Here is a 26,963-nt window from a genome sequence, read left to right on the forward strand (position 1 = left end):
GACCATGAGAGGTCAACGTTGTCTAGCAGCATTATCAACATTTCCACTGCTTACTGGGCTCTTAAAAGACATTTAAGGGGAAATTACAGCAAAATTACAGCACAGAACAATTTTGGGCATACCCTTATCACATACCAGAGACTGTTCTATGAAATTTTTGCCAAAAGCAATTTTTGGAAGACAGTAATTACTTAAAATCATTTGTATTACAGTAACTGTTTTATTTTTAACAATAGTCTTTCTGTGAAATAGGCCATTTAGATTATGAAAAAATCATTTTATGGCTAATATTTCACTACTTCTCTATTTCCTGTAGATTAATTTAGAGGTATGACTACAACTGATTACAGATATGCAGACAGAGTATCAAAGTGCATAAAGTAGTGACGTGTATAAGACCTATGGTGAAATCCTGGCCCCATTGAAGATAATGGCAAAATTAATGGGAGTTAAATGGATGTGTGGATTTTCCCCTGATTTCTAAGAGCTTGTATACATGGGGAAATAGATGGAATAGCTATTTCACAATGGCACCACACATGGACTTAATCTGCACAGTGTTCATATGCAGAGTCAGAATGCAATAACTATTGTACCTGAAACTCGCATGTGAAAATATTTCCCAGGAGATTCCCTGTGTAGACACATAGGATCTGATCCTATTCCTGCTAATGTCTCTGGTAAAACTTCTGTTAACTTAATGAGGTGATGTCAGATCCTTATTGCCCACACAATTTTTGTTTTGTTTCGCAATTAGGGACAAATTCTGCCTTCATTTACACCCACAGAGCTTCATAGAAACCAGTGGGTTGCTCTAGTGGAACTAAGAGTAGAATTTTGACCTCAGTACCCATATTCCTTTTGACCTGTCATCTCAGATTCAACCTCTAGTTGCAGTGGTCTGCTACACCGATTGGAGTGGAATGGTGCAAGCAAGAGTAGAATTTGGCTCTCATAACTTTTGAAATAAATGCTCTTATGTGGGGAGGACATGGGGTATAGTACACTTTGAGGAAAAGGGATTTGTACTAAAAGAATTTGAAGAACACTTTCACATATCTTGTGTTTATGCCACCTCCTTTCTGGATAAGTAAATGCATTAAACTGCTTCATACTGTAAATGACAGTACGTGCTGAGCTAATGGCTCACTTCAAGGTACACCTGAAAAGTATGTAAATGTTAGCTATGCTCAAAAATGGTACATTCCATTTAAGCCAATTACCTGTAAATAGGATCCATAAAGAATGGAGTGGGCCTGGCATGTTGCAAAGAAACATCAGTTGCCTTCCTTGTTTCAAGGTCACCCCCTTTCTTTTCACCAAAGACATGGTTTTTCCGAGGCTCAGATTTTGCACCACTGGCTCGACTTCTGCTGCCCATGCTCAGATCTAGTGGTTGATCCTGGCTTGTCACAGATGGAGCTGCTGGCTTTGAGGTTACAGGAGTAACTGGCTTCTCCTCCTTGCGTTTAGTGGTGAGATCAAAGGGAGACTCAGAGCTTCCCTTTGGGATATTCTTTACTTCAGTTGGTGACTGAGGTTCCATTTTCAAAGGTAACGGTCTCAAGTCTCTATCAGGAAATGGGTACATTGATTGAGAGAATGCTGGAAAAAATGGGAGGGGAAACATGGAAGGGTAAGGTAAAGCTCCAACTTTTTTGTCTTGCAGCCCCACAAGTCCAGTTGAACCAAAGTATTTTTCAGCAATAGAAGCAATAGCCTTTATAGAATCATTCACAGCTCCTGACACGGCAGTTTGCTCCTCTAAAGATGGTGAGAAAATGGAATGACTGCTGTATTCTTTCTTATTATTTATTGAAGCCAAATTCTGAAGAGAGCTTACTTTGTCTTTGAACATTTTACCATTTTCTTTACATTTCTCTTTATCACTTTCAATGTCACTTTCCAGATCAGAGCCAGAGGTGGTCTCCAGGTCACTGCCACTGGGAGTACTGACATCATCAAGGTCACTACTCTCTGACTGGTCACTGATTTTTTCGTGTGGCCTCTCTTCAGAGGACCTCTCTGGTTGAAGCTCCACTGGCTTATTTTCACCTACAGAGGGGTGCTTATTTAGTGACTTCAAAATATCCTGTGTAGCTGGCAGTATCTGAGGATGTGTCATGAGGGGACTTTGACTTTTGTTTGTATGGTGTGTGCTTGATAGTCCTTTAACAGGAGAACTAGCTGGTATCAAAGGTGGCCTGTGGTATAAGCCTGAAGGAAACAGACCAGGGAAGCTAAAAGAAAATCCAGGAGCTGTTGGAAAGGTAAGACCAGCAGGATGCCTATTGGCACCAAAATAGTCAGCAAGGCCCGGATTGGCATGATTCATATTAACCATGGACGTTTTATCCATAGCTGGGGTTCCAGGAAGTGAAATGCCTTGGCCAAAAAATCCTCCTGCTGCAAAATGATTCTTGCCCTCACAAAATCTCCTGTGTTTATTTAAGGAAGATGTAGTGCTGAACATTTGTCCACAGTCTTTGCACTTGATTTGGGTTCTGCAATCAGCATGCATGCGCTTATGACGACAAAGGTTTGAAAACTGAGTATAGGATTTATGGCAGACCTCACCTGTGTGCAAACAACAACAACAACAACAAATCTCAGGCTTTATGATAATTTCCCCCTTCCCCCCACCTGAATTTAGCAAAGAAAACAATTTTTACCCCCAACATGTCAATTAGGAAGACCTGAGGAGAAGTCTGTGAGCTTCATTTTACTTTTTCCAAAGCAAGGCATCCAATCAGACAAATGTCTTGAGACAGCACAAAGAGCCCTCCCAATAAAAATAAAAATCCCTAAGATACAAATATTTCCTTTTCACTTTTCACAAACTTTGTGGTGCTAACAATATTTTAAATTTGTCATCATCATTATTATTTATACACAGTAGCACTCCGAGCACCTGATCAGAATCAGGCTCCCAATGAGCATGGCACAGTGTGTACAAACTGAGGCCCTGATCCTGGAAACTCTTACACATCTGAATAGCTTTATCCATATAAGCACATCCATGGACGGCACTGGGATTATCCAAATGCTTAAATTTATTCACATGCATAAGAATTGCAAAGTCTGAGCCAGAGAAATAGGCAAAGCCCCTGCCCCAAAGAGCTTACAGTCTAAAAACACAACCAAGATATATGAAAGATAGGGGAGAGGAAGGGGATCAGATAAATACAAGCACATATATCAATTAACAAACCCAAAGTTTTGCATTTCCAAAGTTAATTACATAAAAGCCTTGGCATTCAGGCTCTGGTTTCCAGAGCACTCACAATCTGGTGCCTGTGCACATTTATAACTTTCTCCATTTTCATATACAGTGATAGTGGAATGCACATGGTCCATATGGTAGAGTTACAGTTGCTTTGGAATCCATTATGCTTCATTTCATTTCTTGCGTAATTATCATCTTGGCCTTAATGTTTCATAGTGTAGTTTGCTTGTTTGTCTCTTGCATGTGAAAAAGACCAAAACATATTTCAACAACTATTTCCTCAAAAAATGCAGCTGTATTTACTTAAATGTCTGATGCTCAAAACAACTCAATAGATTTCCTCAAATCCTCTGGGACAAGAACAATTTCATCTCAAACATTTTGAGAAAGCCTCAAACTACAGCGATTAGGGGTGTAATCTTATTCTGACTGGTCTTATCTACATGACAACATTTCCCATGTATGAGTACGGTTATCAACAATCACATTCAGTGACATGGTGATGAAGGCCATGTAGTGGCCAATGTAGAGTGAGCCATGATAATTTTTTTAGTTAAAAACAAACCACTGAAATGAATATCAGAGAGGTAGCCGTGTTAGTCTGTAGCTTCGAGAACAACAAGAAGTCTTGTGACTCCTTATAGACTAACAGTTATTTTGGAGCACAAGTTTTCATCGGCAAAGAAAGCTTATGCTCCAAAATATCTGTTAGTCTATAAGGTGCCACAAGACTTCTTGTTGTTCACTGAAATGAATGGGCTCTTGTGTTGCGAGCAGACAAATGTCACACAACCACAACTACAGGGTCATTACTGCAAAATGTAATTTCTAGTTGGCAAAACCTTGTTTATAGGCCACCTTTAAACTGCACAATTAGTCTGATTTTTCTCTCCTTTAGCACCTTTACTGTGCAGGCCAATGGAGTAGAAATTAGTGGATAGAAGCAATTTAAAATTCCATGTTAGAGAACAGGGTCTAGACACCAGTGCCGCACACATGTAAACATATGAGCAACTTCATGCAGGTGTGTGTTCCCACTGAGCTGAGTGGAGCTACTCCTTCACGTAAAGTTACTCAAGTAATGCAATATTTGCAGAATCAGGGGCCTTGTCTGTTCTCGGTAAAAGGGTTTTCCTTGCAACTTGGAATTCTCAATACAATAGGAAAGTTCTCTGAAGGAACTTCAGTAAGCTTCATTAAGGCACATAGAAATCTGGCCAGGAAATTTGAAAGGAAGAAGTTTGGGTTCTCTTTTACTTGGAAGATTGCTGTTTGGCTTAAAAATATTTTAGGTTTTGTTTGTCTATAAAACGTTTTATGTCCCTTTGCTGCTGTACTTTCCCACCTCATCAGGAAGATTCCAGATCTGTCCCATGCAACGTGTTGCATTTGACACTTTTCTGGATAACTCAAAAGTAAAGCTAGTGCTGTTCAAACACACTCTACCAATAATTCTTGTGTGTCATACCTTTATAGTGTTCTGAACCTATTGATAAATGTTCTAATTCTCTCAAAAGCAAACTTAAGCGATATTATACCACTGTAATAAAATTATGGGCTTTTTTCCTTCAGGGAAAAAGCATATGGCTACATTTTGACTTAGTATGCATTATATCTTAAGCTCTCATCTTTCACACATCAAAGCCACACAACAATACACATTGTGTATTTTGAACCCTTTTTAACAGCCATTTTCATGATTGGAGACGGGCTGACATAATTTACAATGGCTCTATTTTAAGCTGGTAAAGGAAACTGAATTGAATGTATCTCATCCTGCAGTGTTGGTTCCCATGAACTATAATCACGTCCTCTAACTTCCACTCACACCAGTGCCTGAGCTAACCTTCCTGCACTTCTAAGCCCTTGCCCTTGAGAAACTTGACTACTTGTTGTCATATCATAACTGTTTACTCTTTAATAGGCTCTTCACATAACAGCAACAATACTTCCATTGTCTAAAGGCCTGATCCTGTCAGTGTTACTTAGACAAATTTTCCTGTTCATGTCTCATCCCATAGCTCAACTGGGAAAAGGTTGCAGGATCAGGCCCAAACACAGGAAACATGCAATGCTATAATTCAGGAAGAGTGCCTGTTACAGTATATCAGTTAGTGTTCCTGTAAGATACCTTCATTCACAAAGAAGATTATAGATTTTTTTTAAAAGCACAAAGCTTTCCAACCATGCATATTAGAAACACTTGATTTTCTCTTGCTACACTACCCTCATCCACCACCACCAATTTGGGGATGAAATTGTGGTGAATTAAGGACTGCAGGATCAGCCATTTACTTGCTGTGATAAAGCACATTTAATTGACATTTATTTGTTATGGTTCAGATAGTCAACAAACAGGGACCAATCCTGTTCCCACAGAATTCAATGCCAAAGCTTCCATTGATCTTCACAGTGCAGAATCAGGCCCTCAAAGAAAAGTTTAGGGCTAGCTTGTGCAACACATGAGACCAATCAAATAACCCACAGTAAATTGGATGCAACTGTATGAATAAATGTTAACAGTGATGGGGAGTTGCATACTAGCCCTTGCATACTATGTATCAAACCCTTCTCTTAAACCAGTGTAGCTTCACTAAAGGCAATGGAGTCACACCAATTCACACGAGCTCAGGATCTGACTGTATATATTTCATTTCAAATATATATTTATATTTCTAAATACTTTTACAAAACTAATATGTATGGTTTTGGATGATATATTGCCAAAAATTATTCACCATAAATTCACTCAAAATTGAAGGGAACTGAAAAACATTTTATTTCCAAGAAAAAGCAAATCCCCCCCTCCAAAAAAATCTTCCTACAAGTATATTTGCAAACTATTAGAATGCATGCAGTATAACCTTTAAAAGGCCTAACTTGACTTTATACATCTCTTTTTAACAAAACAAAATATTAATGAAATCATGCAAATACAAGCAGTTAAAATATGCAGATGTATATTACTCTAGCTCCATCCATGTAAGTAAGAGCCATAAGGAAGGACTTGCCTGTGGGACTATAAAACACAGTCTAAATAAATAGGTCTCCCTTGTGCAAGATTCCTCTTGTATTTAAAATATTGAAGAGAGGAATGGGAAATATTTTCATAGGTAATTGGCTGCTTTACATGGGTTTTAAAGAGTAGCTATGTTTGGCAAACAAACTTTGGACCCAACCCTGTAATCCTCACTCATCAACATCGTCTTGTTTATGTGCATAGTCTTCCTGAAGCCTGTGTGTTACCTGGTGCTGTTGAATTTTACATGGAACACCCCATTGGTTTTATTGGGGAAACGGCACATAAATCGATTACACAGTATAATCCAAGGGGATTAGTCACATGAGCAAGAACTATTCTGCAGAGTTCAGGCTACATGATCTTGCCCTTTTCGTGGAAATAAAAGTCCCGCAGAAAGCACAGGTTTGCTTAAAATTTAGAGAAAAGGGATTTACTGACTTTAATAGCTTCTTTATATTAAAGCTACAGAAAATGAATTTGACTTCTCTAGTTACCATTTTATTGCATGCTTGATGTTCACTCTCCATACCTTTACTCTAAGCCTCTAACACATAGCTACTGCTTCCCTCCTTGTAAGTTTTACCACTGTGTAGAACCCTTGCCCTAACACAAACCAGTCTCCCAACCCACCCCTCCAAGGTATATTAATTCATTTGATGTGTAAGCATACGCTGTACTGCAATTTTCTTAGAACCAAGAAATTACCTAGCAGTTAAGTTTGCATATTTTCTGCTTATTAAACAAATTACTGTAAGTACTATTTTGAATACATTCCACCTATTATGGCATGTGGTTTCTATTTGGGAAGGCTGGAGATTTCGTGAAGGCAGTGAGTAATTATCTTACTGTTGGTGAGTTTTCACTCAAGCTTGGGCGGTATACTGTAATAAGAGACAGTTGCCATAAACAGACTGGTAGGGCAAATCATGGTGTGTGGCCTTGTGCTGGGAAACAGATATCTACTTTAAGTGACCTGACCCTCAACCTCCAGAAGCCTCCCCAACATGGGGTCTCTATGTTCTTTTGTTCAGTAATTTCATAGCTATTATTCATAATTATTCTATAGTTTTCTGTCCATCGCACTTTGTATTTGAAGAATAACAGACGATGTTTTGATTTACCAGTGATCACTGAAAACACTAATGGAAAGCATTTTATACATGATTTCATTTGAAAAGCACCATCCTTCAATCTGGAGCATTTGATTCAAAAGCAACTGTAACTCTAGTGCTTGAATAGTCCTCCTGGCAGGAAGCCATTGGGTTCTAATTATTTCATTTTCACCAATATTAATTTTAAAAGAACCTCTGTGATCCTAGGCAGAAAAATATAATTAAGCAACAGCTGTAATTGGGCCTAATTAATCAGATATTTGCTAGCCCTAATAAATCGAAACTTAAATAAATATGAACTAGTCCATCAGCAGATCTACAGCCCTTATAAGAACATTTCCCTTGAGTCATTATCACTTGTGATGATGTATTATCAAGACTCAAAGCACATGTCTAAGAAACATTAAACTCTTCCCTTGGTGAATATAAGCTGGCTGTTTCAATATACCAAAGAAGTTAATACCAGAACTGTTGAAAGCTGATCGCTGATGGCTCAAACTCCAGAGTGCAAGTCCCAATAGACTAGTATGAAATTGTAGGTTGCCCCCTCCCCCCATTAAACTAGCTTCCAGCTTGACCTACACCTTTGCACTGTATTTATGTGGATGCTGCAGAACTGCAGTGTAGTTTAATCTTCTTTAGAATGCCTTACATTGGTCCTAGTCTGAAGTGGTCTCTTTGTAAAGATGAAATGAAGCAACGATCAGTTTGGAAGACTAGTGCTGAAAATGGGGAGCTGGTAGAGAGTTACCGCCTGGAGTGAAGATTGGGTTGAGTATTTTTAATTGTTTTAGGGTGGTATTTGACGAGAGTAAGTTAGGAGTCAATGGCAAAAGGAGAAATATTTCTCTTTCTTCACCATATGGGAGAGAGACTCTCTTGAAGCGGTATCAAGTTTCATGAGCTCTGATGCTGCAGCAGGATCTGAGTGCTCCGATCCCTGCAATCAATGCAGTTAGTAAGACTGTATGTGTGCAAGAATCTTCACTACCATATCTAAATGCAGGAATCGGGTCCATGGAGCCAGAACCTGTTTTAAAAACCTTATTTGCCAGGACAGCTGTTTGCCAAGGTCTACCAGCTTCCAGTTAATACTTAAGCCTGGAATTTGCAAAGGAGCCTAAGGGTGTTAGGCTCCTATCTCTTACTGAAATCCAATGGCCCTTAGAATGATAAGCTAATTCCAGCCTAACTGTGGGAACTAATCTTGCAGGCTACGGTTACACTACAGCACTCTCTCAAAAGTAGTCACTGTCGGAAGATGTTTCCCAACAAAAGTTCTGTCAACAGAGCGTGGCCACACACAAAAACAAATCAGGAGAGTGCTCTGCTATGTCGACAGAGCATCTGGACTGCCTAGCTGCTCTCTCAACAAAACAGGCACCCTGAATCACAGAAGACAGGTCTCCCTGTTTTGTGGATGCCCCATCTGTCAAGAGAGGCCCCCTGGTGGCATTTACACAAGTGTTTTGTCAACAGAAATCTGTTGATGAAGATGTTATGCATCAAAGTTTTGAGGCAGAACACTGACAGTGAAAGTGCTAAGTTCTGTTGACAAAACCCATTTTGTGTATAAATGCTCCACAAGTTTTGTCGATAAAACCCATTTTGTCTACAAAACACTTTAATGTAACCGTAGCCACAGAGAGACCTCAGGAGCATTTCTAAAGCAATGCAAATTTTCAGCATCAGATACCTGCGCCTGTCTCACTTAAATCCCTTAACCCACTGAGGCTTTACCTTGTTGGCTAACTGTATTGCCTCTGTCAAACCCTTCCCTGAACTGCTCTTTGTGTCCATTGGGGGAAAGATATTCCTGGGGAAACACGTGGGTTGCAGGTTACAATTTGCTTGGAAAGGAATAATATATAAAAAAACAGCTCTGTGTATTGGACTATAAATTATACAGCTATGTATAAATTGGCTTAAACTTACTCCCAATGGGAGTTTCAGTAGAAGCAGGATCGAGCCATCTATGTCCTGATCACACTGCTTTTTTGAGATGAGACAGATATTGATGTGTAGATGTTTAGCTGAAGACTTACATATAAAGGGCTTGACACTGCTGTGGATGTGCTTGTGTTGTTTAAGGCCTGAAGAAGTAGCAAACGTTTTACCACACTCTGGACAAGCGTGAGCACGAGCCCCAACATGCTGGGAACGAATGTGCCTCTGAAGGTTGCTGGGGTCCGTGAAAACCTGCTAGGAAATGAATACTGATTAATCAAGCAACTTAACTGCATCAAGGGAGCCAGCAATTATGTAAAAGTCCTTCAAAATCCAAACTGTGTTTATGTTTGTATTTTTTTAAGGCTAGAAAACAAAATGAAAACCACCTAATACTGGCTGGTTGGTAGGACTAGATCTTGCTGCACCGAAGTTTTGACATTGGCTTCAACAAGAGCAGAATTGCACCCTAGGTGTTACAGGACTAGCTGAATATCCTTTAGAGCAGTGACTTAGGCCAGGTCTTTGCACAGTTGCTTGCCAAAATGAGACAGTGATGTAGTCATAGACACTGGACACTACTGCAATACAAATGTTTTATAATGAGTGTCTTTCATCAAGGAACTCTCCACCCACAAACTAGTATCAAGGATGCATGTTCAGCCCCTAGTTTTGTCATACTACAAAATTAAAAAAAAAATGGAGTAAATTTTCCTTCACTGAACCCAAGTAGACAAACGCCAATTGACTTCAGGGAAGCAAGAGCTGATAACAGCCTCCTGAGTGTTATGGAGGATTAATAAAATTATGTATCCAGGAAATCAAAAAAGGAAAAGCCATCCATCCCTACAAAAACCAAAACCAAAACCTGTGGAATCATGGGGGAAATAATTTCTTAATATGGTATAAAGAGAGCTGACTACACCTATGCATGAATAGTCCACATAATGGGCAAAAGTTCAGCTGGTGAATATCTACATTGTGTCACTGGAAACAGTACTGGGGACCTGGCCCCAGTTTATTATTTATCTCACAATAGTTTCCTGAACCCTCGATCAGCCTTGGGCTCACTGTGCTAGGTGTTGTACTAACACATAGGAAGACATGGCCCTGTCACACAAAGCTTAAACCCCAGCTAAAATAGTACAAAGTAAACACAGCACAGAAAATAAAGGACTGGACTGTACCCAGATCCAGAGGGCAGTGTATTCCAGCACTCACCCTGGAACAGCTTAGAAGTGGGGGACAGTGACTTATCAAGCTACACTCCTTCTCCTGGCTCCTTGATATCCTGGGGAAGGAGTAAACTGTACTGCTCATCTAAAGCACCAATGCAGCTAGGCTTCCTGGTGTGATGAGGGAGAGAGCCAGGGCTGCACCCTGTTCCCCTCCTCTGTCTTCTTTCTCATCCACTTTGCATAATGGGGAAAACTAATAGCCCTTTGGCAGTTAATTTCCTGTCTGTGCTGCAACTGATCACCTGGATGGCCAGTGCAAGGTACTAGGGGGGCACCTTACACAGCCATAGCTGTGCTATCTCAGTCACAATCTGAGATAGGAGATGGAATGGGGATGGTAAGGAATATGAGTCCAATGCTGCATTTCCAGCAGGAATTCTTGCAGTTTAGAGGTGAGATATTTTAAATAAAATATTACCCACTCTTTTCACTATCTACGAGGCCTTATAGCAGTCCATACTAATTTGAGGACTCACCTTTCAAATTATAGTGTTTTCTGTGACTGGGATCAGACTTGTGGTGGGAGAAGACAAGATGACCGTTCTGCTCATGTGCTTGCAAGTGAAACAGTTAATAACCTTGACAGCACTAGCTTACAAAATCATTGCCCAAGTGAGATGAATGGGGAGACTATGCATCCCTCTTGAAAGTATTATATCTGCTTTAAGTCCTAATCCTTGCAAGGGTCTGAGTAGTGGATGGAGAATGGGCTCAGATTCTCACATGGTCAGCACCAGGAGTGAGTATCGGATTAAATCATATTCACAAGTCACCTTCAAAAATCACACAGGTAAACAAATTAAAACATTTTAAGTGAAAGCTTAAATGCTATAGGAACTGATGGGATGGTGAAAGAACTACAGGTGTGATCTACTTTTGAGGCCTGGCTCAATCTGCTCCCTTTCCTCAGGTTTCCACACCCAGCACTTGCTTTTACACTTCATCAAACACACAACAATACACAGAGAAAGGGCAAATATCCTACAAATTCCTGTACCTTGGCACAGTTTTCACACTCATAGTGCTTTCCACTGTCATGTGACATTTGATGACGTATCAAATTGGACTTCCAGTTAAAAGCCTTGGGACACTGATCACACTTGTACTCCCTCTCTTCCGTGTGGGACAGCATGTGCTTCTCTAGGCTGTGAAGACAACAACAGGCTTGGTGAGGTCTCAGCAACACCTATGCTGTGGCCACACTTGGCTAAAACTTCGAAATAGCCATGCAAATGGCCATTTCAAAGATTACTAATGAGCCACTGAACTGAATATTCAGCGCCTCATTAGCATTAGGATGCTTCCAGACATGGCACTTCGAAAGCGCCGCTTTCAAACGTGCGCAGCTCGGCGCAGGTACACGAAGGTCCTTTTCAAAAGGACCCTGAACATTTCAAAATCCCCTTATTCCTCTCAGTGGAGGGGAATAAGGGGATTCCGAAATGCGCGGGGTCCTTTCGAAAAGGACCCTGTGTAGCTGCACCAAGCCACACACTTTCAAAGCGCTGCAGCCGGAAGTGTCCTAATGCTAATGAGGCACTGAATATTCAATTCAGCACCTCATTAGTAATCTTCAAAATGGCCATTTGCAGGGACATTTCGAAGTTTTGGCCAAGTGTGGCCACAGCCCTAAAGAGGAACTCAGTTTTATCAGTGATTTGCAGCCCAGGTTAGATAGGAAAATGAAGTGGCAGAAAGAGAAGTCATTTTAATAGATTGCATAATTATAAAAACTAGAGGGGAAAGACCTAGAGGGCCTTATTCTGAGAAGAGCAACTGCTTTGAGTTTTGCACACCACCTTTCAAAATTAGGCCCATAAGATCTTCTCATTGGAGTTCAACTCCACGTCAGACCAGTACGTCTTTTCCTGTTTTGGCCCGTCAGATTTTAAAAAGTATTTCTTTAGTAAGGAAATTTTAGCAACCTACAAATCCTTGTCATGTAAATAGCAGAAAAAACCAATCATTACAACAAGTTAGCTTTTACTGAAGGCAACATTATGGGGAGGAGCACCAAGAGATCATATCATCCATGTGGTTTTTATTAAAGTTTATTAAATTGATTGAAAATTCTGTTTTATTAAGTTTTATTTTAATAAATTTTATTATTAAAATTTATTAAATTAATTGAAATTTATTCATTTGAATAGTAATCTTATTAAGTTAATTGAAATGTCCATGCACATATTTGACAGACCAGGCATGTCTGTCAAATGTTAACATTCAAAAGTACTGGACAGGAATGCTGAGGTTGCTATACAGGTAAATATACGTGGGGTATTGAGTAAAAGATAACTAGATCTGTAAGTAGCTATCTGTCCTGTCTCTGCTTCACTGGATGCAGAGATGGTATGTTAATTGTTCCATAACCACAACCTTTCATAATTTCCAAATCATTCCTCTATGGTTGGGTCATTTTCTTTTTTTCCAGTCAGAGGCTACCAACAGCTGAGCAGCTGCCCCCAAACGAGAAATGACTCGTCAAATCCTTTTCTGTGACAATTTCCACTAGGAAGTGCCATGAGAATTACTGTTGGATCATTTGCTAATAAATGTCCAGCACTTTGTGATTATGGAATGCATTCCAGTACTGTCTAATGACTGGACAGGTCCACCACAGGTGTATAAAATCTCCACTTTCACCAGATTTTTTCCAACATTTATCCGTTTAGCCTCTCTCTCTCTCTCTCTCTCTGTATTTTCAGCCTGATTTGCTGTGAGTTGTCATTGAACCGCTATTTAAAAGAAATTTTCTTATATTGTTTGCCAGCCACTTTTTCAAATGTTCTGAGGGAGGTCTCCACCGCATTCAGGTTTTTTTCCCCCGAACATGCACTATGAATAATCTCTTTCTTAAATTCAAGTGAGAAATGAATTTCATCTAAATGAAATTAAACAATTTGCACCCTTTGTTTGGGACAGATTCTGATCTATTTTACACCACCATAGCTCAGGAATAACTCCACTGAATTAAGTGTATTTACTGTAGAATGAAACTGGTCTGAATAAGATCAGAATGAGGTCCCTAAGCATTGTGAAGTATTATCACGTTCTGACTTAGTTATCATTAGCTATGTTAGTGGTTTCAGAGTCAATTGTTCCAGCTAGTTCATCATTTCTGTTGCACTTCTTTGAACTGTCTTCCATTTGTTCTATGCCTTTGTACTATTAATGTGCCCAAAATGCACATGAGCAGAGATATTTCTAAATAACCTATATTGTCTGGTTACATACAAAACCTTCTCTAGTATACTTAACAGAAGGACAGAAAATAACCCAATGTCTGGTAAGTAGTCACACCTGAAATATTAGGGGGAAAAGAGTTTGATACCATTACTATCAGAGCACATGCCAACCCAGTAATACAGGGACACATCCTGCAGTTCCTCCTCAGACACTTCTCCAATGATTTTGAATGAGTCAACTAATCCGAGATTACGGCAGTTTAGCTTAGAGTCTCCAGGCTGGCCTGTGATTTTCTTGCTCAGCCATAAGCCTTAAAAAATGCCTCCTTTCCCATACATGGCTAGTTTCACTTAATTCTACCAGATGTCCCTTTCATAATGTCAGAAATGGCTGTCGCTTCCTCCTATCATATTTCTCCAAGAATTAATTCTTACTCTCTCCATTATGCCACCAGACCATTTGGAATGTTCTTATTCAGTTTCTCTTGGTTTATTTCCTGCCTCCAGGCATATGTAATATAGTCCTTTTGGTTTATTATATACATTATATAGAACACTCTTCTGTATTTTTCTGCCTTGAATGGTCTTTGTCATTTACTAGCTTTTCAATAATTCATTGAGTTCTGAGACTCACTGTATTGGCCAGGGTGCTGGAACAATTTGTGTAGTGGAGGTGCTGAGAGCCACTGAACCAAACTATAAATCCTGTATTTAATGGAAACCATGTAAAGCCATGAGGTGTTGCAGCTCCCCCTGCACCCCTAGTTCCAGCACATATAGTATTGTCTCTAATTTTTCACTGTTTCTTTCATTACAGCATATCTATTAAGACAACTCAATCTTTGTTTTCTGCTCTGTGTCTTGAAATCTTTAATATTTTAAGTTAAATTTCCATGTGTTCAATGACTCCCATACATAAGATATTGTCCTCAGATTCAAATGAAAAAGAGAACTATAACACCTAGATAATTTGCTAAAGAAATATTACACTCCAAAGTCTGCTCACAATTATACTTTGGCAGCTTCATTGACTTTAACCAGCTATCCCTGTCACTTTGAAAACTACACAGGTTGGATTGACTTTTGTTCAATATTATTCAGTGAATGAGGCATTCTGCATCCACACATGCAAATGGCAATCAGGGTTGATGTCCACTAAATGGTGTGGTATTTAGCCAACTCTGTTTCATTTTCAATGTAGTGTCAGTAGTTTTGTAGGACCATAAAGGCCCAGTCCAGAGGGGCTGAGTGTCTCTTGCGTGATGCAGAGCCCCCTCAGTTCAGGGAGTTGAAGGCACTCAGCACTCACAAGAGCACTGCCCCCAGGTAGAACCTTGCCCCAGGTGATCAATCCACCAGTTCTCGTGCGTGCATAACTCTCATGGTCAACTCTCCAAGTCAGAGGGACTTTTTTTTCCCACCCCCCATATTAAAACCAGGTACTGAAATATGAACCAGTGAAGGTTCTTTGCACTGAGAACTATGAAATGACAAATATTTCTAGCAGAACTAAAAACTGAAATTGGTTAAGGTGCAACCAATATTAAACATGGTAATAAAATGTGCTGCTGCAGCCACTGCTGCTTCTTACTACAGATGAAATGGTGTCCACGAAAAACCATGGAATTAGTTCTGCATGAAAGATCACACTCCAGAAGTGTGCTAGATGTGAAGCCAGATTCCCTGCTGGTGTAAGTGGCAAGAGGTCCACTAATTTTAATGGAACACTGCTGATTTACACCAGCTGGGGATGTGGGCCACCACTTTGTTATTCAGATCCCTGACTTGTCAGATGCTGGGGCCAATTCTTCCCTCCAGCATGTGAGCATCAAGTATCAAAAGAGCCAGCATGGACACACAGATGTGCATGTGCAAGGAAGTTATTGCAGGGGTTATTGTGCCTGCTGTATGCCTGGTAGTTATTTGCAACATATCAGCGTGATCAGCACTGCAACACATTGTTTTTAAGTAGCCGCAGAAAACAGCAGGGACAGGAAATGTAAAAATGGTTTCTACCACATCAAATTAGTTCTGATTATTTGTAAATCAGATGAAAAGGGGCTTGATTCTGAAAGGTGCTGACTGCTCCTCACACCCATAACTTCTAAGGGGGCTGATGGTGCTCAATGCTTTACAGAACTGAGTCAAAAGTGTAACATAAAAACACCACTCTCACTCAGTGCCAATGAATCATCACCTGAATTTGGTAGTGTCCACTGTACTTTAATGTTACTATTATTTGAATCAGATTAGATGGAAACGAAGATATATGTGTTGTAACTGAGTACTTTGGGCCTGATCCTCTGCCTATTGAAGCTCAAGTCAAAGCCATTGTTTTTGTCATTGTTTTCAGTAGAACCAGGATACTTCACTATCACATTGTTTTCTAGGAAAAAGAGGAAACTCATATTGTTTTCATGGGTCCCTGATATCATATGCGGCTTCATGCTCCTGTAGGGTGATTTGTGCTGTGTATCACATTATAAAAACTAGCAGACTTATGGTTGCTAGTTTTCCCTCTTTTTAATTCATGTACCATAGCTAGTTTGGGCAGTAAAAACTGTTGTGGACTATGAACTCTACAGAGATGTTTTCTGGATTATTGCTGCCTAGAACAAGAAGAATAATTAGCTCAGAACCAAGATGATCTAAATCATTACAGTTCTACTGATTTCAGCAACACTATGCTGATTCATGTCAGATTTGGATCTGGCCCAATTGCCTTTAGGATCCAATTCACTCACAAATAAAGACTTCAGGGTCTGATCTGAGTATGCAATCTACACATCATAACTGTATGGTTAAATAAAGAACATTCTTACCAGTACATCCTAAACAAAGTCTGATTCTTCTGTCGTATTTATTCTGTTTTAGAAGATTGGGTCAAACTCTACACTAATTTACACCCGGTGCAATTTGACTGAAATCAATACAGAGTTGACACAGCTGTAGATGTCTCATTTTAAGTGGCTCTTCCTACCTTTGTAAATCTGGAAATACTTGATCACACTCTTTGCATTCTTGGATTTCATTCATGTTCCGGAGGTCATTCTCATTGTCAAGCTTTTGTTGAAAGTCCTCCTCCACCATAGAAAATGCTGAGTGAGGTATGCTGCATGGGAATTTCTGGTGATCTACTAGTTCCATCTTGGACTCAAATAGCTGGTCACAATCCTCACAACGGTACTGGCGCTCCTCTGAAAGGCAAATTGGTTGGTTATGTGGGGAAGGAGACATGGTGCAATGCTACGATGGTCCTTAAATGTATATTTTTAACTACCATTGCATCAACTGTTCTATTGCTTTTCAGTACAACTTAAGGTCATTCAGAGACATGGAAGAACCTGAGAAGAAACTAGGAGGAAGGTTATTCCATTTCTACAGTTTTCTATTATCAGTGCAGTATAATCCATTTACCCATCTTAGAGATTCCTGATATAGGAACCTAAGATTAACAAAAGACATAAATCATTATCTTCAAATACCATGATGATGGGAGCTTGTTGGATGGACAGATAGAAGTGGGCAACTCCTACATTTTGAAGTGAGACAGACTAACTCAGGCACAAACCGCTGCATTAAAATGCCTTTTAGAATGTTTTTGAAGGTTTTAAAGAGGTTTTGACATTTCTAATAGGATACTCTTCTACCCATAAACTGGACAGAACTGGATAAGTAAGTCACTAGGATACCCCATTAATTTCAATGCCAGCAGGCACAGTCCCAATGTATTTCTTATTGATGACCACCGTAAAAATGGCCTGTGTGATGAGTGTGCACTTAGTTCACATATAAAATCTAATAATATCTGATACTCTTATTAACTGAGTGGGATTCTAAAATATCAGCTAGGAAAGCCAGATCCTCTCCTGCAGATTTTTTCCATCTTTTAAACTGTACATTGACTGTCCCTGTATCAAATTACATATCCTAGTTTTATTTCTATCCTATCAGTATTGCAGATGTAAAAAGTATATGGGCTTTGACTTGACAAGGTGATTAAATCCACATAAAACTTCAAGAAATAACAGTCAATTTGCATACTTGCATACTTGAAATTAGGCATGTGCTTAAATACTTAACAAGAAAGGGGTTAAAGGAGGGATTCTACCCAAAGAAACTGCCATTATAAGAACCTGATTATGTAGTCCTTACGCAAGCAAAACTCCCAGTGAGGCCAGTTTGGAATGCAATTAGAGAATTAATTAGTGAAAAGTCCAGACTGACAATGTGTGAGATAGGAGAGCATTTTACAATGATGCGTTAGTTACTCTAACCACATGAAACAGTGATGGAGAATGTCACTTGGAAGGATGATATCTTCAGCCATGGCTTGTGAAAATTACCACAGGCCTATGTATTGCCTCCATTTAAAAACAAAACAAAAAAAAACCTGCAGAGGGGATGAAAGGGAGAAAAATCCTGCTCCTTTGAGCCAAATGTGCCAGGGAGGGGAATGGTAAATCAGTGTGGCAACCTGAGCAACCCTCTGTGAATGATCTCTGATTGTTGAGGCAATGTCGGGCACCTCACTTCCCCCAGCACACTCCTCACTCCCTTACACATGGCTGGGGTATTGGCTGCTTGCCCTATATGCAGCCACATCTATGATGTAAATGCAGCCTTTTGCACAGCAGACAACAGGGCATTCCTTGATAAAAACATTGGAAATCTCTTGGGCTACAGTTACCCTATAGCGCTCTGTCGACAGAAGTCCCTGTTGGAAGAGATTTCCCAACAGAACTTCTGTCAACAAAGTGCAGACGCGCATACAAAAGCCAATCAGATGAGTGCTCCACCCTGCTGGACTGCCTAGCTGCTCTCTCAACAAAACAGGCACCCAGAAACACAGCAGACAAGGCTGCCCATTGTTCTGGATGCCCTGTCTGCCAACAGAAGGCCCCCAACAGTGTCCACACAGCTTTTTTATTGACAGAATCTGTCAACAGCAGCATTATGATCCTTGGCTGAGAGGCAGAACATAGCCGGCAAATGCGCTGAGTTTTGTTGACAAACTGTCGACAAAATGCATTTGTGTGTGGATGTTCCACCGGTTTTGTTGGTAAAACTCACTAGCGTAACTGTAGCTTTGGTTAAAAAGAAAAAGTTGAGCTATGCAAGAATAGTTTTACTCTAAAAGGTGAAGGTTTCAAAAAGGCACCATCTAATTCATAAGATTTGCTGTTGCATATATACAGGATCACATATGCTCATCTGAGTGACAAAAGCTTTGTAACTATTGTGCACGTGTTAGCCCTGCTCATCCAACACAGCTAAGAGCTAATGAGCTAGACTTTATTCATTCTTATTTATCATTACATAATTCTTTAATCAGTTTCAGTTGTGAAGCCTATTTGTACACTCTCACACTTGTCCAACCCCAATGCAGGCAATGAGCTTGAGCACTGCCAGTGTAATAGGTCAGAGCAAAATCTGAAAGATATTGAGGTTATAAGAGGTCCAATTAGAGGAAAAATCTGAAGAGCATAATCTTTATTGCTACTAACACAGGAGGCAGGAAAAAAATCCTGTAGTGAGTCTGCAGGGTTGGTAGTTAAAATATTAGCTCTTTGCTTGTGAACACAGCACATCTGATTTGGAGTGATGGAGAGACAGTAAGCATGGAACCTCACAATGCCACTTTATTTTTCTGTTACGTTTCACAGCAAATCACACTTAAAAGAAACTTGCAGACTGGGTGCCAGAGTGAGTCTCAGGCTACAGTTCACACAAGGGCCACCATGCTCTCCTGTAGTTTCTGAACGACTGAAAATCCCCCAAGAGCAATTTTAGACATCAGCTCACTCCCAGGCAATCTTTCATAATTTATTTTAGGGATTTTCATTTCTGACCTTGAAAAGCACTTTAAGTTAGAAAGGTTAACCATTAAGCCACATCAGCCCCAGGGATATCACCACTGTCACAGACAGCAGTAAAACTCGTTCGGGGCACTACTAGTGCATTTACTGACAGTGTTTGCAGAATAATAAATAGGCAAGTGTGTGTGTGTGTGTATGTGTGAGAGAGAGACAGAGATAGCACGTGCACATCTATTGATTTCAAGACAGTTCCACCAGACATTTGCCCAACTTTGTTTTCAATCAACATTTTGTATCAAACTAAGTAGGCTGCAGTAAAAAGTTGCTAACCATGAATATCTGGAGCCATTGTTTCATGTGAATAATCTTCACTCTTCATGAATAGTAACAGTTCCTCTCCCAGGTCAATATCTGCTACAGCTCTGTAGAATATCTGAAAAACAGAATTATAGTGAATATCACAAGAGGTAAATGTGTATAAAGTAATTCTAGTGGCCACAGCAGGGTCTAAATATTGGGCCAGATTCTCCACTTATTTAAGTGGACATAGCTCAATTGAAGTCTATGGAGTGGTGCTCCATTGAAGTCAATGGAGTGATGCCAAATTATATGAGGAGAGAATCTGGCCACCTACTTTTGCTTTTTGGGGCCTGTAAAAAAAAGACCTTGCATTCAACAAACCATGCCAAGAAATTGTTACATGATGATAAATGGGGGGTCATGAATGTTGCTGTCAAGTCACAAATTTTCTATTACATATCCTAGTTACAAATCATCAATAAAAACAAGTTCCCAGGCAGCTCTGCCAATGAAATATGAATATACATGATACAGCCTTTCCAGATTTATGCCATAAGAACACACAGAAGTTCTGATTCGCCCCTTAAATACACTGGTGTAAATTAGGAGTAACCCCATTTAAGTCAGCGGAGTTGCATCAATTAAAAGCAAGGAATAGAAAACAAACTGCACTAAAATGGCCCCATCAAAAAGTTGCCCTTTTAAGCATAAAAAGATTCTGCAGTGACATTTTGTGAGCGGTTTGTACTGAACCATGTGACTGATTATCCCTTAGCTCTTAAGTGTGAATGAAAGGAAAAATTTGCCTAGGATGAGAAAATGGTCCAAGGAGTCCATCAGCAGCCAAACAGCATACACAGCTGGTGATAACCCTACTGCCTGTGGAGTCTGTCATGAAACTGGATGTCACAGCTGAAGGAAAACCTTACACAGTCTGGCATTTGGGTTCTGTGGTATTTATCGGGATAGAATGACAAGGAGGACCAGTGCAATGCACCTGAGTAAATATGGATGTGTACTTTTGTAGCAGTGTGTATCCTGGAAAAAATTCATACATGTGATTGTGAGATTTTCAAGGAATTGAGTACTTGAGCCTTCATGAGAAGGGAGCAAAGTCTATCTTTTTCCTATTGTTCCAGAAAGAAAATGACACAGCAGAAAACAATAATCACTAGGCATAGTCTAGAAACCACTCAATTAACACTGGCAAATTTTAGGACTCTTGTTCAGTACAAACACTTGAAAATGATATTTTGCTAAACTCATAGATGCTAGAGCTCTGTTTTCTCTAGACTATTTTTAAAGATGCCTTCCTACAGCTATTGACTCTCAATATTAATCTTACTTAGTCAAGCGAAAAGCAGCTGTTAGCTGCAACCATTTAAAAATGTGTGTTTGCAAAGAACCATCCCACATCCATCCGTTCCTTGCAGATGTAATTATTGCCAGAAACAAGATTAATCCATGCGCACTTACCAATTTTTTCCAGTAGATGGCCCTAAAACCCAATTGTTTATTTTTTATAAGGGGCCTCAACCACAAATATGTCCTAAATATCTAAAAATAACTTAATGAGGAGCTTCCTCTGATTTTTTAAGTCATTTTGTGGCTTGTTTTGGGAACAGCAGCTCAGCCACCTGAAGTCTGCAAGCAGTGCAGTTATGCTGAAATACGCACTAGCAGTTTCACTAGAGGCTGAGGTCATTCCACATAAGTTCTGAGGAAAACACGTCAGTTACAATGTACACATGCTTCAGCCCTACTGTTTGCTCTGTGCTTTCCCAGTAAAAGCCGGGAGTAGGAGTTTGTACACAGCTGCCCCTCCCACTCTGTCAAAATTACAACTCCCTATTCCTCCCTGTTAAGAGCTGCCCTGGGCAAACTGTCATTTGGGTTTTCTTTATTTTTTGTTGTTGTTGTTGCTTTGTTTTGTCCTGGTTTTCTTTGTTTGTTTGTTTTTTTAAATCTTTTAGATAAATGTTTATAAGTAACATGTTTCATTCTGGAATTCTATTTCCCTTTAGAAAACAATGGACTTCTCTCACCAATTTGAATCACCTTCTTTGTTGGCAGCTCTCAAAGGTTTAACTTACTAGTTTCCTTTCCAACGGCGTGTTGACATTTGAATTGTGACATATTGGAATTGCAGTGAGATCTTGCAATAGGCAATGCAGCTTTCACGTATATGCCAAAAGATTTTAAAAACGTACTATGATATAACAGTATTGCTGGGATTGATTCAGTTTTGATTTATGCTTGTGTAAATCACAGGTACCTCCATGAAGTCCATGCAGCTATATTGGCTAGAGCAGAATCAGGATTTTTCTCTCGCTTTGCAAATACCTTATTACTGCCTATTTTAAACAAGCAAATGATGGGGCGACAAAGTCTTTAAAAGTACCTTTGTAGGACATACATAAATGACTATTACAATAGGCCTTAAAGAGCCCAATTAACATTTGTGAAGTGTCACATGGATAAATATTAAAAGACAGGAAATATGTGCTTACAGGATCAATATTGCATTTACTTGATGACATTGTAAAAGGTGAGTTAGCAACTCGTAAGTGGCACAGTAATGCTGAGGCCTACTGATTTTTTTAACTTCACAGAATTCATGCTCAGCTCTAAGCAAATGTTTATTGTTCTTGGGAATGTGAGGGTCCAGTGCCAGAGGAAAGGGGGTTCTGAGCTTGCCTTGCCACACAACTATGCTAATGCATCTCAAGCTTGAGCCACCAGACATGTTCTTATAATCTTCCCCTGTGAAGATACTTCCAATTGTGACAAATGATGCAGGAGATTTGTGATGTGGACTTTATGGTACACCAGGTACTTGGCTTGGGCAACCAAACTCATTTGCTTAAAGCCTGAAAACCCATTTAAGTGAAGCCAGCTTTTAACTCCTGCAAATAAATATGATGCCAACATGCATCCATTGCATATTAGCTTTAAGCAACATTTGTTTTTTCCATTTATTAAGATAGGAGTATTTAAAGCTGAGTCTTTTCCAGAAGCGTATGGTCTCCATGCACTTGAATAGTAAGGTATCTATACACGGATGAGCCAAACACAAAGCTGAACTGCTGACTGATAAAAGGGTGAAGCAATGAGTGCATGACATGCAGTTTCATCTGAAGAAGTGGGCCTTACCCACAAAAGCTCATGACCTAATACATTTGTTAGTCTCTAAGGTGCTACAGGACTGCTTGTTATTTGGGAATACTTGACAGCACTCCTGCAGTCCTTCGTCGTGCAACTTCCTTTGCCTCCAAAGATAGTTCTGTGCAGGACTTTTCTCTTGCACTGCAAATACCTTGTTACTGACTATTTTAAACAAGCAAACGATAGGGTGACATAGTCTTTAAAAACCCCCTGTATAAGGATATACATAAATGAATATTCAAATAGGACTTAAAGAGCCCAATTAGCATCTGTGAAGTGTAACATGAATAAATATTGTAACAGGAAATATGTGCCTACAGTTCTGTGCAGTGCTCTTTTTGTAAAAAAAAGAGGAGCTGGTACTCAGCTATCTCCCCTCCCTCACCCCGCAGCCAGTCCCAGGACTGGGGCTGCTGAGGTGCTGGTACTCAGTACCAGCAAGTACCAGTACAAAGAAGCACTGGTTCTGCATGTGGGAAAGGTGCAGAATTGAGCTTAGAGAAGGATAAATGTCTGACATAGTGGAATCATAAATTATGTGGTGAATACACTGTAGAATGGTTTGAAGACTGGCCCTATTATGGCAGCATTTCAGATGTTATTTCCACATTTGCTAAGCGTTTTGCCAGCTTCATTTGAGAAAGTTCACGGGTTTATTTAATGGTGCATGCACACACACAGGCTTTCAGCATGTGTGACATCACATACGCAATAAGCTACATTGTCCCTAGTCCTGGACAAGGTGTGCAGGGTGGTTGAGAGAGTGAGGAAATTTCTGTTCCCACCGTAATATCCAAGCTAGGGTTTCTGGGACTGATCCAACTACCACAGAAGAAAATCCAAGCAACTCACTTCAAAGGTGCAGAGAAGAGGCCGGGTCATGACTTTGTCAACTGTACTGAATTGCACGGCTAGACTTCCAGGGATGGCAGTCCTCTGGCACACAGATCTTGGGGAGGTGGGGCACCACTGAGCTCTCTTAGAGGTGGCACAGCTTGGCCTCAAACTGATCTTAGTCCTCTCCGGGATTTTTGACTCTGTACATGGTATGTCAAATATATTAGCCATACTTTTGAGCTCAGTAATATATCAACACCATGGAATGGTCAAAAGCTGCAGTATGGTATTGCCTAATACTGCCTCCACTTGGTACATACCATGCAACAGAAGACATTTCAGTGGCCCTTTTCCCTCATTGTTGCAAACCAGGACACAAGGCCCTCATATGCAGTTGAAATGAAGTCTTGTTTGTACTAGACTGTGTTATGATGCACCAGCTTTCCTTTTAACAACTTTGGTATGATGCATTATCTTCATTGCAAAAATGGTACACATATTGAACTAATTACTGTGTGTGTTCTGTATCTACTTGTCTAGGCTTACCACACTGGCATTTTTGAAAATAAACTGGAGATTATTCTTCTCTGAGAAATGACCTGTCCAGCCTCTCTGTTCCCAGAACTCCCACTGACTTCACTTTGAGTTACATAGAGAGAAGAGATGCAGGAAAATGCCAGCAAAATTATATTTTATAGCTTAAAATTATGTTTTGATCTTGTGCTTGTAAAAAAGCCCCCCAAAATGGATCCAAATTATATTTTTGAAGCTCTGGAAATGAAAAACTGCTTAGCTATTAATTTTTTTATTTTTATTTCTGCACATGCAAAACACAGTCCCACCTGGTCTAACAGTTTATATGCCAAATTGCATCCTAATGGGATTTAAAAACAGCATATATTGAACCCTGAAAATTTATAGTACTGGTAAATATAATCTGGTTTTAATAGACATTCCTAATATTTTATGTAAATGCATTTAAACAGGTTTTTTTCTTTTCATTTTCTCCACCCAAAACCAATTGTAATTGTCTTGCCTGAGAAGTAGTGGGAAATGCTTAAGCGCCCTATTCAGACAAACTATGTTGTCTTTGGTCCTTTTGAACCAGCAGAAGATCAGCTATGACATAGGGTCTGAAACATCAGGAAGCCCTCTGCAAGGAACACTGACAAGTCATAAATTACTTTCAGACCATTATCTGTTTCATACTGGTTCTTTACACCAAAAGCTGACTATAGCCATACTGTATTACTTGTAGTTGGAATATGTAATATGTATTACTTGTAGTTGGAAATGCTAGTGTAGAGTATATGCATTTTTGTACTTTTAAGCATAAACACCTTTGGAGTGAAATCTTGACTCACCAAAGTCAACAGGAATTTTTACTTCAACATGGCCAGGATTTCATCCCTTGTGTTCATTGAAACCATTATGCTATCTAAATGCAACATCATTCCTTCAATCTACAATGCACGGGCAAAGCAACATCTCTTCTGAATTGCAGGATCAAGCCTGTATGTTGTAGAAACAGACCTAACCTGGGATGTGCAGATCCAGGTTTCAAATGCCCCAAGATTACTGGTGTTTAACTTGGCTCTGGGATTTTGGTTCAGCCCATTTTACAGAGAGTGAAAAATCCTAAACCAACCAGCTCTGGATTTGGATTTCATACTCCCCTCAATGTTTGGGGATGTCTGAATCAGAATCTTTGATTAATTCTTTTTTTTTTTTTGTTGAATTTGTTGATTTAAAGTACATGATGTGGGGATGGGGGGAACCAAACTGCAATAATGAAAAGGAAAATAAAAAATAACAAACAATGAACACACACATTTTACTTTTAAAGGGATGAATAAGGTCTCACTGTTATGAATCCCAGTTTACTTTTCCTGGTCAGGCACTTGAAATTTTATTTATGCTCAATAGACTGCATTTAGCATGTTCAAAGATGACAGAAGTGTGAATTATGAATGACCTTCAACCTATTCAGGAAGTTGTAATAATTGAAATAATAGAGAAAATGCACTCCCTGTGAAATCTGTAGAGAAACAACTGTTTCAGGCACTGCCCTCTAGTTACTTTGAAGTTCTCTGTTGATCTCTGCTTACTCCAGTGAAAGTTACACCACCTTGTTTGAATTCTTTATTTACTATCACATCATTCAGTTTCCTATTCTGCCACGGAGGAAAGGTTTAGTAGAATGATACCAGTTTGGAAGGGTAAGAGTGGGTGACATTTAGTTTACATATCTGAACAAAGTCAACAGTCGATATGAACACATCTGCTGCCCTCGCTGCTGAAGAGAAGTTATATTCGCTTGCATCTGACTAAACCTTTTATTCTTGTGTATGCAACAGCTCTGGAAAACATTGTGCATGTCCCAGGGATAGTTGGAAAATGCAGATTTTGGCACAGATAACAGATACTATTCAGATTTGGAAGCACATAGTCTGCATTATTATACTTAAACTACATAATTATTGCTTAGTTCAAGGAGAAAAGAGTTCACTATTTACATGTCCTGTGCCCCACTGGCAAACGAATTGAATTGACTTCAGCTGCAATAGAAGCTGACTATGTAAAAGATGATGAAAAGGAACAGAATATGAAAAATGTTATGCACATTGGTAGTCATAATAAAAGTCTTATAAGGTCCATTAGCCCTCTGCACAGAACCCCGTGTTATTGCTTTGGAACGGAAATCCTACACTACATTATATGCATTACTCTCTTAGTTGATAGAGCAATGAAAAAACTCACACTGCAAGTGCGAGTACCGACAAGACGAAAATTCAAATGCAATAAATTTCAGGTAAAATGCTGTGGTTTTATTTTTTGGCAGTCGCGGCCTTGTGCATTTCATCAGCACAGTGGGAGGACAGCCCTGTCTATGATACAATCCAATGGATAGCTTTCACCTTCTCAGAGCTATATAATGCTTTAAAGAAGTCATCCTTCACTTTAAATTATATTTAAAAACTGCTCCCCTCCTATGCACGTCTACCTGCATTTTTATCACTCCGCACACAATGTTCAGAGGATGTTCGTATCATTTCAATAACTGATCACAAGGTATGAAGAATAATCTGATCTGAGAGTGTTGGACATAACA

The 26,963-nt window shown here is 39.6% G+C and overlaps 1 protein-coding gene across 9 annotated transcripts in view; it reads right to left on the bottom strand.

Annotated features, from left to right (window-relative positions):
* MECOM (MDS1 and EVI1 complex locus) overlaps window positions 1-26,963 on the bottom strand; it is a 500,218-nt gene that overhangs the window by 38,683 nt on the left and 434,572 nt on the right. For 5 of the 9 annotated variants that reach the window (XM_075003785.1, XM_075003783.1, XM_075003788.1 and 2 more), the window contains 5 exons: window positions 19,880-19,982; window positions 16,711-16,927; window positions 11,543-11,690; window positions 9,406-9,562; window positions 1,224-2,577 (listed from right to left, as the gene is read on the bottom strand). In XM_075003785.1, the coding sequence (XP_074859886.1) occupies window positions 1,224-2,577; window positions 9,406-9,562; window positions 11,543-11,690; window positions 16,711-16,927; window positions 19,880-19,982 (1,979 nt within the window). The remainder of the gene's footprint in view (window positions 1-1,223; window positions 2,578-9,405; window positions 9,563-11,542; window positions 11,691-16,710; window positions 16,928-19,879; window positions 19,983-26,963) is intronic. The other 4 variants (XM_075003786.1, XM_075003784.1, XM_075003791.1 and 1 more) reach the window with 3 other exon arrangements.

This window comes from Carettochelys insculpta, chromosome 10 (assembly GCF_033958435.1).
Source record: "Carettochelys insculpta isolate YL-2023 chromosome 10, ASM3395843v1, whole genome shotgun sequence".
NCBI lineage: Eukaryota > Metazoa > Chordata > Testudines > Carettochelyidae > Carettochelys > Carettochelys insculpta.